Raw genomic sequence first — 13,598 nt, 5'->3', positions numbered from 1 at the left:
TGGTCATTTAATAATCTAACGCCCCGGGTTTTTGTCGAGAACATCGACGTTCTCCAACAACAACAACCTTCATATCTACCTAATTAATCTAGCCACCATGTCCGACGCAAATCGCGATGTGTCGCAGTACAAGTACTCGGCAATGTCGAACCTGGTTCTCCAGGCCGATCGTCGTTTCGTCACGAGACGAACCGATGAGACTACTGGTGACCCAGAGTCGCTGGCTGGACGCTTGAGTATTCGAGATATGGGTGCCCGAGTCGCACGCGACGACGCGCCGAAATCAAAGAAGCAGCCTGGCATGCCCGACATCGAGCGAGGTAGTCTAAGAGAAGGCGAAGATATCCTAGCGCGGGAGCAAAAACGACGAAAGGCAGAAGCGCCTCAATCGACAGGAGTCCTCGGCAACACTGATCTTTTCGTGGAAGGCATCACATACCGACCGCGAACCGCTGCGACACGGGCGACTTTCGACTTAATTATCACTATAGTAGCCAACAACCTTGGCGACGTACCACACGAGGTTGTGCGCAGTGCGGCAGATGCTGTTTTGGAGTTTTTGAAGGACGATGACTTGAAGGACTTGGATAAGAAGCGAGAAGTCGACGATATTCTTGGCGTGACATTAAATCCTAAGCAGTTCAACGAGCTTGTGAATCTCGGCAAGAAGATCACCGATTACGATGCCCAGGATGACGACGACGACGTTGCTATGGGAGGCGCCGACGGCGACGATGCTGAAATAGATGAGCGCCAGGGTGTTGCAGTTGCTTTCGACGAAGACGAGGACGATGAGGAGGGTGGCTTAGTCAATGAGGTCCGTGACGAGTCATCCGACGAGGAAGAGGATGAGGAAGAGAAGGATGAGAATGCTGAGGGCAAGGAAGATGATGCTGTTGCCGATGTCGGTGACGAAATGATTCTCGACTCTGCGCCTTCAGGAGGAAAACAGGACGAAAAAGAGAAGCACAGCATACCGGCCCGGGATATCGATGCTTTCTGGTTAAGGCGTGAAATTGGAACTCTCTACCCAGATGCCCACGAGCAGACCGACAAGACAAAGGCTGCACTTCAAATCCTATCGGGTGAACCTGGCGAGGATGGTGAGGAGAAGTCTCTTGGTGAGGTTGAGAACGACTTGATGGACCTGTTCGACTACAATCACCACGAGCTGGTTCGAAAGCTGGTCGAGAACAGGGAAAAGGTCTTCTGGCTCACAAAACTGGCACGGACCGAGACCCCCGAGGAACACGCCAACGTGGAGCGAGAGATGATTTCAGAAGGACTACAATGGATCCTGGACGAGCTCAAGGGCAAGAGTGTCAACGACGGCAAGAAGGGCAAGATGGACATCAAGATGGACATTGATGTTCCGGCCTCTTTTACAGCCGAAGCACCCAAGACTGAACGCGCCGAAGGTCAACTCGTTGGCGGACTTCAGCCCCGAAAACTCATTAACCTTGATAACCTGGTTTTCGACCAGGGTAACCATCTCATGACAAACCCCAAGGTCCGCCTACCAGAAGGCTCAACAAAGAGGACTTTCAAGGGTTACGAGGAAATCCACATCCCAACACCCAAGAAACGCAACGAACCCGGCGATGTCACGATGCCCATTACTGATATGCCTGAGTGGGCGCGAAACCCCTTCAGCAAAAACCAATCGCTGAACAAGATCCAGTCAAAGTGTTATCCTTCGGCATTCAACGACGACGGAAACATGCTTGTTTGTGCTCCCACTGGTAGTGGAAAGACCAATGTTGGTATGCTCACGATTCTTCGAGAGATTGGAAAGCACCGTAACCCTGAGACTGGCGATATCGATCTTGATGCTTTCAAAATCGTCTGTATTGCTCCTCTGAAGGCTCTTGTCCAGGAACAGGTCGGCAACTTGGGTAACAGACTTGAGCCGTACGGCATCAGGGTTGCTGAGTTGACGGGTGATCGCCAACTCACTAAGCAACAAATCGCCGAGACCCAGATTATCGTCACTACGCCTGAAAAGTGGGATGTCATTACCCGAAAATCTAATGACCTGACCTACACCAATCTTGTACGCCTTATCATCATTGACGAAATCCATCTGCTGCACGATGACCGTGGTCCTGTGCTGGAGAGCATTGTCAGCCGAACTATCCGCAAGACTGAACAGACTGGCGAGCCAGTTCGAATCCTTGGTCTATCTGCTACCCTCCCCAACTACAAAGATGTCGCAAGCTTCTTGCGAGTTGACACGGACAAGGGCCTCTTCCATTTCGACAGCTCTTACAGACCTTGCCCTCTGCGACAGGAATTCATTGGTGTCACTGACCGAAAAGCCATCAAGCAGTTGAAGACTATGAACGATGTCTGTTACAACAAGGTTATTGAGCATGTAGGCACAAACCGCAACCAGATGCTTATCTTTGTTCATTCACGAAAGGAGACTGCGAAGACTGCCCGTTACATTCGAGACAAGGCTGTTGAATCAGACACAATTCACCAAATCCTTCGTCATGACGCTGGTAGCCGCGAGGTCCTCGAAGAAGCATCTTCTCAGGCAACCGACCAGGACTTGAAAGATATTCTACCTTACGGCTTCGGTATTCACCATGCTGGTATGAGCAGAGTTGACAGGACAGATGTCGAGGACCTCTTCGCCCGTGGTGCTATCCAAGTTTTGGTGTGTACTGCTACACTGGCCTGGGGTGTGAACTTGCCTGCCCATACAGTCATCATCAAGGGAACCCAAGTTTACTCCCCTGAAAAGGGTAGCTGGGTCGAACTAAGCCCCCAGGATGTTCTTCAGATGCTTGGACGTGCCGGTCGACCCCAGTATGACACGTATGGTGAAGGTATCATCATCACAACTCAGAGTGAAATGCAGTATTACCTATCACTTCTGAACCAACAACTTCCAATTGAAAGTCAATTTGTTAGCAAGCTGGTGGATAATTTGAATGCTGAGGTTGTACTTGGTAACGTCAGGACCCGTGACGAGGGTGTCGAATGGCTGGGCTATACATATCTGTTCGTTAGAATGCTTCGCTCTCCTGGTCTTTATCAGGTTGGAGCAGAATACGAGGATGATGAGGCTCTTGAGCAGAAACGAGTTGATCTCGTTCATTCAGCAGCTATGGTTCTGCGCAAGTCGAACCTAGTCAAGTATGACGAGAAGACAGGCAAGCTACAATCCACTGAGCTTGGTCGCATCGCTTCTCACTACTATATCACCTTCGGGTCTATGGAGACCTACAACAACCTCATTCAGCCTTCCATTACTACTATCGAGCTCTTCCGCGTCTTTGCTCTCAGTGCTGAGTTCAAGTACATTCCAGTGCGACAAGACGAAAAACTCGAGTTGGCGAAGCTATTAGGTAGAGTGCCAATCCCTGTCAAGGAGAGTATCGAGGAGCCTCACGCCAAGATTAATGTGCTCTTGCAAGCATACATCTCACGCCTCAAGCTTGATGGCTTGGCCTTGATGGCTGACATGGTATACGTCACACAATCGGCTGGCCGTATCCTGCGTGCTATCTTTGAGATTGCCTTGAAGAAGGGCTGGGCATCTGTTGCTAAGACTGCATTGGATCTTTGCAAAATGGCAGAGAAGCGCATGTGGCCTACGATGTCTCCTCTACGCCAGTTTCCCTCTTGCCCTAGAGATGTTGTCCAGAAGGCTGAGAAGATTGACGTGTCTTGGAGCAGCTATTTTGACCTGGATCCCCCACGCATGGGTGAGCTCCTTGGTCTACCCCGAGCTGGCCGAACTGTCTGCGGTTTAGTGTCCAAGTTCCCTCGAGTCGAAGTCCAAGCTCAGGTCCAACCCATGACTAGATCTATGTTGCGTGTTGAGCTCAGCATCACCCCTAACTTTGAATGGGATGATTCTATTCATGGTGCTGCTGAAAGCTTCTGGATCTTGGTCGAGGACTGTGATGGTGAAGATATCCTCTATCACGATACCTTCTTGCTGCGCAAGGAATATGCTGAGTCGGAGCAAAACGAGCATATCGTTGACTTTACAGTTCCTATCACTGACCCAATGCCTCCTAATTATTTCGTCTCGGTTGTTTCCGATCGATGGATGCATGCTGAGACCAGACTTCCTGTTCCTTTCCATAAGCTGATCTTGCCTGAGAAGTTCCCTCCCCATACCGAGCTTCTCGAGCTTCAACCCCTCCCCGTTGCCGCTCTCAAGGTGCAAGAATACGTCAATCTCTACCCTTCGTGGAAGCAATTCAACAGGATTCAGACACAAACTTTCAACTCGCTCTACAAGACAGACCAGAACGTCTTTATTGGCGCCCCCACGGGCAGTGGCAAGACTGTGTGTGCTGAGTTTGCTCTTCTAAGGCACTGGACCAAGGGTGATGTTGGCCGAGCGGTATACATTGCTCCCTTCCAAGAACTTGTCGACTCTCGTCTTCAAGACTGGCAGAAGAGGCTTGGTTCCCTCAACGGGGGCAAGGAAATTGTCAAGCTTACTGGTGAGACAGCGACCGATCTCAAGCTCTTAGAGAAGGGTGACTTGATCATGGCGACACCCACCCAGTGGGATGTACTGTCCAGGCAATGGAAGCGACGCAAGAACGTTCAGACAGTGGAGCTTTTCATCGCTGATGAAGTTCACTTGCTCGGCGGTGCCCAGGGCTATGTGTACGAGACTATTGTCTCTCGTATGCACTACATTCGTACTCAAACTGAACTGCCCCTGCGAATTATTGCCCTGAGCGTCTCCCTGGCGAACGCCCGAGATATTGGTGAATGGATTGATGCGAAGAAGCATGACATCTACAACTTCAGCCCTCATATCCGACCAGTGCCACTCGAACTTCACCTTCAGTCATTTGCCAACCCTCACTTCCCTTCCCTTATGCTTGCAATGGCCAAACCCACATATTTGGCTATTACACAAATGTCTTCTGACAAGCCCGCTATGATCTTTGTACCCAGCCGCAAACAGACCCGTGCAACTGCTCGAGATCTCTTGGCCGCGGCGTTCGCTGACGATGACGAAGACCGTTTCCTTCATGCTGAGGTGGAGCAGATGCAACCTCTGCTTGATCGCATCAATGAGGAGGCCCTTGCCGAGGCACTCTCTCACGGTGTTGGCTACTACCACGAAGCTCTTAGCCAGAGCGACAAGCGCATTGTTAAGCATCTTTATGATAATGGTGCTATCCAGGTCCTTGTCGCGTCTCGAGACGTTTGCTGGGAGCTCAACAGCACTGCACATCTTGTCATTGTCATGGGTACACAATATTTCGAGGGCCGAGAGCACCGATATGTTGACTACCCACTTAGTGAGGTACTTCACATGTTTGGTAAGGCCCTCCGCCCATCGAAGGATGGTCGTGGCCGTGGTGTCCTCATGCTGCCTCAAGTGAAGCGCGAGTACTACAAGAAGTTCCTCAATGAGGCGCTGCCTGTTGAGTCTCACCTCCACAACTACTTGCACGACGTTTTTGTGACGGAGATCAGCACCAAGATGATCGAGTCCGGTGATGACGCGATCAACTGGACTACCTTTACCTACTTCTACCGAAGACTACTCGCCAACCCCAGCTACTACAGTCTGACCAGCACAACACACGAGGGTCTGAGCAACTACATGTCTGACTTGGTTGAGACAACTCTGCGCGAGCTTGGCGAGTCTAAGATCATTGACTTCGATGAGGACGACGGATCTGTGGCTCCTCAGAACGCCGCCATGATCGCTGCTTACTACAACATTTCCTACATTACCATGCAGACCTTCCTGCTTTCGTTGGGCGCTCGTACCAAGCTCAAGGGTATCATGGAGATTGTTACTTCAGCCACTGAATTCGAGACGATTCAGATCAGACGTCACGAGGATGGTCTGTTGCGACGCATTTACGATCGGGTTCCTGTCAAGATGTCCGAAGCAGTCTACGACTCACCACACTTCAAGTCTTTCGTTCTACTTCAGGCTCACTTCTCTCGCATGCAGCTGCCGATCGACTTGGCGAAGGATCAGGAGATTCTACTAACCAAGGTCCTGAGCCTCCTTAGCGCCATAGTTGACATTCTGTCTTCAGACGGACACCTGAACGCCATGAGCGCCATGGAGATGTCGCAAATGATCGTCCAGGGAATGTGGGACCGGGATAGCCCTCTCAAACAGATTCCTCACTTCTCTCCGGAAGTTGTCAAGGTGGCTAACGAATTTGGGTATGTAGCGGGCTGTGATTTACAGATTGAAGCTTCAACTAACAACCATCACAGAATCAAGGACATCTTTGATTTCATGGAAGCCATGAATCCGGACGAGAACACTGATTACAACAAGCTCGTTAAGCGACTCGGTCTATCCCAAAACCAATTGGCACAGGCAGCCAACTTCACAAACGACAAATACCCCGATCTTGAGCTTGAGCACGAGGTTCTGGAAGAGGACGAGATCAGGGCTGGTGAACCCGCCTACCTGAACATCAAGATTGCTCGCAACCTGGAGGAGGAAGACGGCGATTATGACTCCACCGTACACGCACCATTCTATCCCTCCAAGAAGATGGAGAACTGGTGGTTGGTTGTTGGTGAAGAGAAGACCAAGAGCCTCTTGGCCATCAAACGAGTGACAATTGGACGGGAGCTAAATGTCCGTCTTGAGTACACGGTGCCATCACCAGGTGAGCATGATCTGAAGCTCTTCCTGATGAGCGACAGCTATGTTGGAGTCGATCAAGAGCGGGAGTTCTCGGTCACAGCGGCCGAAGGTATGGATGTGGACGAGGAGGAGGATTCGGACGAAGACGAGGAGTAGAAGCTCATAGCTTACTCCAACCAACACGGCGATGGCCAGCGATGGCTTTGTACACTACTACATAACTACGAATGCGAATTTAGGGTTTAATATGCGAATCTATCAACTTGGACGATGACTTCAGATATAGCATGTGACTGAGATGTGCTCTTTAAGGGGAGTTATGTCGATACAAGCTGAGTTGTGTGGATGTTTGATGGTGCGACACGAGTTACAGAGGCGTGAAAAGTTGATATGGGTGTTCACAACGCCAAACGCGTCTAGTGACCGACAAAGCGACGACGTGACTTTATCAGGGAGGAAACAGTGAAGATGCTATGAAAATGGGCTAAGGACGCGTCCCCCCGTTGGTCTCGTATACCTGGGCGTCGAATCAGCGTTAGCTACGCGCTTGGCCTTTGGTGTCGTGTGTGAGAAGACAAGAACCTGGGGTTGGGGTCGGATTGCTGATGACGCCGCCTGCCCATATACGCATCACGTGACCGTGCATTCTCTGGTGACGTTTGAAAGTGCTTCCCTTGCTCAGGCCCAGCCCGGCAACTCGCACCAGCGTTTTTTCTTTCGTCACCCCCAACACCCCAGCATTTTGACGAAGCGCCTTCCATCAATTGCGCAACAATTTCATTAACAAACCTTCATCGCGATACGAATCTTGCGCCCCATTGACACGCGCGATACGCCTTCAGCTACGCGTTCGCCTATCTTTTACAAGCTGGAATTGCATCCCTAGGTGCTGCCTACAGTCGCCAGCGAAACATCATTACTATTTGCATAATGGCCGATCAGGTTGCCGAGAAGCCCGAGGTTGAGGCTCCTGCAACCGACGCGCAGGAAGCTCCTGCTACTGAGAAAACTGTGGAGCCATCATCAAACGGAGACGACGCCGCGAAGGCCGATGGCGAAGCAAACAAGGAGGAAACAAAGACCGCTGAGGGTAAGTTATGATCACGGTATACCTGGCACCTATCGCGCACCTGGCCGCATTGCTCTTCAAATCGCGCCTTGATCTCTCGCGTGCACCATGCCACGGGCGCGTTCTTCACTTCGTCAGACTCATGCTGACCACATTGCGCAATCAGAAAACAAGGAAGCCGGAAGCTCAGAGAAGCCCGTCGAAAACACAGGCGCGACCGAAGCCTCAAAGACCGCTGACGAGAGTGCCGACGTTGAAATGAAGGACGCGACCGAGACCCCGGCTGCCGGGGAGACCAAGACAGAAACCTCGGCCCCATCAGTTGACGGCGAGACAGCGACTGAGAATGCTGCCACTGAGACTCCCTCGTCAAAGGGCAAGAATAATCGACGCAAGTCGACTGGTGGCAACACCCGCAAGAGCCTGAGCAAGAAGGCCTCCAAGGCGCGTCTTGTCACGCATCTGGATGCCAAGCCAGGAGACCACTTCTTAGTCAAGCTTAAGGGATTCCCCGCTTGGCCTGCTATCATTTGCGATGAATCAATGCTGCCTCAAGCTCTGGTTGATAGCCGTCCGGTAGCTGCGGCACGACCTGATGGCACCTACACAGAGGCCTATGCCGATGGTGGCAAACGTGTCAACGATAGAACATTCCCTGTCATGTATCTTCACACAAACGAATTGTAAGTTTCTCCCCATTTGGGTAAAGGACTCTCTCTAACTCGACTACAGTGGCTGGGTGCCCAATAGTCTCCTGACAGAACTCACGCCTGAGAAGGCTCGAGAAACCATCACTGAGAAGATGCGCAAGGATCTCAAAGAGGCTTTCACACGCGCAGCCGAACACAATGATCTCGATACCTATAAGGATATGCTCAAGCAATTCCAAGACGAACTGATCGCTAAGCAGCAAGCTGCCGCAACACCCAAGAAATCCAAGAAGGGCAAGGGCAAGGCCTCCGACGAAGATGTCGATATGGAGGATGTCGATGATACCACAGCGGAGAAGGCAAAGTCGAAGAAGCGCAAGGCTGAGGATGACGTGAGCGTAAGCACAACCCCGGCATGTCTGCCTGGAACCGAGATACTAACTATGGATCTTAGACACCACAAAAGACCGACTCGGTTAAGAAGCCAAAGATTAAGCTCAACACCTCGACGCCCAAGGCTGCCAACGGCACTCCCAAGGCCAAAGAAGAATCTGCGGCTAAAACCAAAGTCAAGGTCAAGAAGTCTGCTGATAAGAAGGCTGAGAGTAGCAAGAAGGCCAAGATGACCCCTGAGGAGCGACGACACCACAAGGAGGTAAGCGCATTTCATCGCCCAACAGTATTAAACAGTGCTAACAATGAAGCAGAAGGAGGTCCTCTACCTGCGCCACAAGCTTCAACGAGGTCTCCTCACCAGGGATCAACAACCCCAGGAGTCAGAGATGGAGCAAATGTCTGAATACGTTACCATGTTGGAGAATTTGAAGGACTTGGAGGTGTCTATCATCCGCGGGACCAAGATCAACAAGGTTCTCAAGGCCATGCTCAAGCTGGAGTCAATCCCACGGGAGGAGGAATTCCACTTCAAGGACCGTTCGCAAGTTCTTTTGGACAAGTGGAATAAGCTCCTGACTGCTGAGCCCACAGCGCCTGCTGCCGAGTCCACCAACGGTGTGAACGGCAAGTCGGAAGCTAAGCCGGAAGAGAAGAACGACGACAGTGGCAAGAAGACCAGCGAAGAGCCCAAGTCGGATTCCCCAAAGGCCTCTGAGCCCAAGGCTGATGAGGCCGATAAGTCGGAAGAGGAGAAGATCGAGGAGACACCACAAGCCTCGGCTTCTGAAGAGAAGAAGGACGATGTAGGTGATGAATTCGAGACATGAATATGGACCCAAGCTAACAGAGACAAAGACTGCCGCTCCCCCTGAGCCTGTTGAAACCGCAGCTTAGGATAATTAAGGTGTCGTGCGGCTCATGGTGGTTTAGAACAAATTCTTTCACGGCGTCAAGGTTATGGTCTACCAACTCTGGTATTTTCCGTCTCTTTTTTACCTTTTCTTACGGTTTTGTCTTTTCAACTGTGGTAAAAGTGACTTCATCGCGTCTTTTCGCTATCTGTATGAATATCTGCCAAGTCTGGTGGCAGAGTCCGCCGCGACTCAACGGAGTCGTAATAAGCCCGGCAGGAATGGGGGGCAGGAAACATCTTTCAGGGGGGTGTACAAACGGTAAAAACTAAGGATGCTGAGACTCGGAGCCTCGTTCTTAATAGGTTTTCTTGAACCAAAGGGCAGGAAGAGCTCACTCCAGGTCATATGGTACAGGAACGGACAGGGAGGGGAAGGGATGTGAAGCTCGAGGATGATATAGTTTTGAGAGGAGGCGTGGCGTATGAAACGTGGATATGGCGAACAACAGCATACAGATGATGAATGGGCAAAGAACTAGATGTACTGGAGGATGAAATTTACATATTCAAGAAATGGCTGTACACGGTTGCTTTTTCTAATTGTCTTGATGAAGCTACATATTCGTACCTAGGTAAGTACACATAGGAGAGTCAGAGGGAGAGAGGTATCCAGATATTAGCGGTCGCTGGGATACAGTGCGAATTACAGTGTCATTAGACGCGCCTACCGTCTGAAAACGCGTTGACCTTCAACATCAACCCGAACTTGATGAACTTCATCTCCAGAATACTGTCATTATTCTTGTTGTGAAGGAATCAATCATGGCACGCGAAGAAGTTAAACAAGAAGGCTACAGCCAAGAGGACCACCAGGTGACAGATAACTCTGCCCCGATATTCATCGACCCCTTTCGCTAACGCAACAGACAGGTCGCCTATATTTTTGACCCTGAAGACGATGGGACACAGAAGAAGTCTACTAAACGCAGAAGAGTGTCAAAACAAGCACAGAAATCTGAAGATTCATCGCCTTTTGTGCCTTTGCTCAACGGTGCCGAGAAGCATGAGTTTGTCCAACTAAGGGAGTCCCTATTTCAGGAGAGCTGGACAAAGGTTGATGAACGCATTGAGGTGGGTGAAAGAGATTCATATTCATACCCAAGAAACAACTCTCACACAAAATAGGGAATCCTTAAAAACTCAAACTTTGAAACTCTCCACGATGTCAGCGATTTTGTTAAGGATGCAGTAACAGACTCGTAAGAGCCCAACCCCAGAAACCATTTCACTTGCAGGCAACCCCTAATTCTCGTACAGTGGGGATAGGATCCCTTCAACTTTCATCATTACCGGACCCAACATCGCTTCACAGGATCTTCTCTTTCAACAACTATCAGAGACACTTCAACAAACAACACAAAGCAAGTTTGTTGGCTTGAGGTCTTCCGAGGCATCAACCCTCAAGGCAGCGTTGAAGAAGATCATTCGGGATGTCACAGCCAAGGCTTCTGACGATGAAGACGATAATCTTCAAGTTGGAGACGGTCGTGAGGTAAGTCGCCTTTGATGGTATGTAATTCTCATACTCATGCGTCACAGGGCCGAAGGTATCTTGACTATGATCTTGAAGCATTGCACGCATTTATCAAATCTCAGAACTGCGAGCATGTTTTTGTCGCATTTCAAGACAGTGAGGGTTTTGACAGCAGTCTGTTGTCCGATTTGATCATTCTCTTCAAGTATGTTTTATATTCTAGATGCCACTTCTAGCCTACTAACTGTTGAAGCTCGTGGCGCCCACGTATCCCTTTTACTTTGCTCTTTGGTATCGCGACATCAGTCGAGCTCCTCCAAGCCAGGTTGCTCAAGGCTGCATGCCAGCAGATTTATGGAGCACAGTTTGACGTTGTCCAGACCTCAGCCATTCTTGAGACCGTCTTCAAAACAGCCGTGGCAGCGTCGGATGCCCCTGTGTTGATGGGAACGTCGCTTCTTTATAGCATGCTTGATCGTCAACATAATCAAGTCTCAGGTATCCAGACCTTTGCAATGTCATTAAAGGTACGTTTTGCAGAACAGAAACGAGCAAAAACTTTTACTAAGAGCAACAGTACGCTTATATGTGTCACTTCTACGCAAACCCTCTCAGTGTTCTTTCACATGTCCCATCGTTCCAAGCAGAGCACATCGAGGCAATCCGACACACAGACTCTTTCAAAGAAACTGTGGAAAGGGCAGTGGAAACTGGGGTCTTGGAGAACGTGCAGTATGCCAAAGGTTTACTCGAAGACAACGAGTTCCTGGCTTCGCAAGTTCAAAATAGCCTCACTGAACGCCAAGAGCGTATCGAAGATTTCCTTCGAGCATTGCTCATTGCCAAGGAGGCAGAAGCGCAAGATATTGAGTTTTCCAAAGCCTATGTTGATGCTTTGGAGGATGGTGTTTCAATAACAGATAACTCAAGGGCTATCGAATCGGTACGACGTATGGATGTCAATGAGCTGCTGGCTCTACTTGGCAAGATGGTAGCAATTCTGCGAGATGGAGACGTTGATCTGCTACTTGGCCCAGCAACCAAGCAAACAGATGTTGATTTCCGAAATGCGCTATCAAAACAACTTGCAAACCTGGAGCAGCTGCATTCAAAAGCACAAAAGGAGAGCATCACTCTGCGAAGCAAGTACAGTGGTCAGGGCAAAGTTGCGCGAACCACTGTTATTGCACAAAGAGTTCAACTGAGCCACGATTCAGCAGCACTTACAGATGAGGACAAGCAACTTACTCAAATCATTGATGATGTTACTGCGTTGCTCGTTAAGCACGTCCAGGCTTTGAGGCCTGGTTCCCTTTTGTCGTCGGAAAGCTGGCTGTACGATTCTCGGGCCCCATCGCAGGATGTGTCTGTGCCTCGACCGAGGGCAGTCCTAGAGCGCGGCCTTACAAGACCGCACGACTACCTGTCCTGCTCATGCTGCAAACCAGGTGACGGAGAACTCCCCGCAACGCTGCCGGCCACTGCACTCTTATATCGTCTATACACGGAGACGGGAAGTCTGATTAATGTGGCAGATCTATGGACTGCATTTTCTGCGCTGGTAGGCGACGAGGAAACGGACGAACGCAAGTCGCTGGTCATGTTTTACCGTGCTCTGGCTGAGCTGAGGGCTTTGGGATTTGTCAAAGCAAGCAAAAAGAAAGCGGATCATATTGCCAAGCTGAAGTGGCTCTAAGCATGTTTGCATTTGCAATTGGCCGACAGAGTTTGCAAAAAGAGAGACATGGCGATAAAGAGTGAGCACTTGGAGACTGCAACCGCACATAAAGGTGGTCCTTTGTGGACTCTTTTGAGGAGGGGGAGGGACGGAATTAATGATGTCTTGGGAGCAGGTTTTTCTGGGTTTGTTTTTATGTTACTAGCTAATGAAGACCGAGGTCGAGTTAATGGCCACGGAAGAAGAAAGTGTCGTCAGTCTAAGACACCAGGTGGCTGGGAGGGTTGCAATTGGAGACGTTTGGAGCACAGCCAGCGCAGCAGAATGCAAGACATGCAGGAGTAGAAAAGAATCAGACGCCGGGAGCGGAGCGGACTGCATGGAACAAAGCATCATGTGAGTGCACTAATTATGCTGTCTGTCTACCTTGCTGTAGTCTGTAAATATGTTAGTTATGTCATGTATTCTTTATCATCATGGTCTTAAGAATGGAGCATGAATCTTTGGGGAAAGAGAACAAAAGAGTGAATAATCGAATAAAAGGCGGTAAACTAGATTTATTTTGAACACATCATTGTTCGTTCTTGTTCCGAGACATCACTTTGAGTCATGACCACCAGTCACATTCCACGCCATCATTTGTTGGTGTTTTCTTGCTTCAATGAACCAAGCGCCTCCAGACCAACCCAATTGCGTCTGGTTCTGATGGGTTAAGTTAGTTAGTTAGCAGCAGTCCTTTAGGTGCGAATGCAATACAGTTGGTTCTCCAGTCTGTCTCTGTCTCAGTCTCAGTCTCAAGGCCACTAAT

General features: G+C 49.9%; 2 protein-coding genes across 2 annotated transcripts; both read left to right on the top strand.

The window, feature by feature from the left end:
- Positions 1–97: 97 nt before the first annotated feature.
- Positions 98–6,766, top strand: FIESC28_02398 (uncharacterized protein; the record flags this gene model as incomplete). Its single annotated transcript, XM_031156547.1, has 2 exons — positions 98–6,174; positions 6,229–6,766. The coding sequence occupies 2 exons, from the start codon at positions 98–100 to the stop codon at positions 6,764–6,766; spliced, it is 6,615 nt and encodes a 2,204-aa protein (XP_031019421.1).
- A 774-nt stretch (positions 6,767–7,540) lies between these two features.
- Positions 7,541–12,808, top strand: FIESC28_02397 (uncharacterized protein; the record flags this gene model as incomplete). The annotated part of the gene is made up of 11 exons (XM_031156546.1): positions 7,541–7,700; positions 7,846–8,362; positions 8,412–8,727; positions 8,784–8,984; positions 9,037–9,528; positions 10,509–10,709; positions 10,764–10,837; positions 10,896–11,130; positions 11,178–11,317; positions 11,366–11,639; positions 11,690–12,808. 11 exons carry the CDS (start codon positions 7,541–7,543, stop codon positions 12,806–12,808), a joined length of 3,729 nt encoding a protein of 1,242 aa, XP_031019420.1.
- Positions 12,809–13,598: the final 790 nt, after the last annotated feature.

This window comes from Fusarium coffeatum (assembly GCF_003316985.1).
Source record: "Fusarium coffeatum strain FIESC_28 chromosome Unknown BRIP53273_contig_52, whole genome shotgun sequence".
Taxonomy (NCBI): domain Eukaryota; kingdom Fungi; phylum Ascomycota; class Sordariomycetes; order Hypocreales; family Nectriaceae; genus Fusarium; species Fusarium coffeatum.
This window is presented reverse-complemented; position numbering and strand designations above follow the sequence as displayed.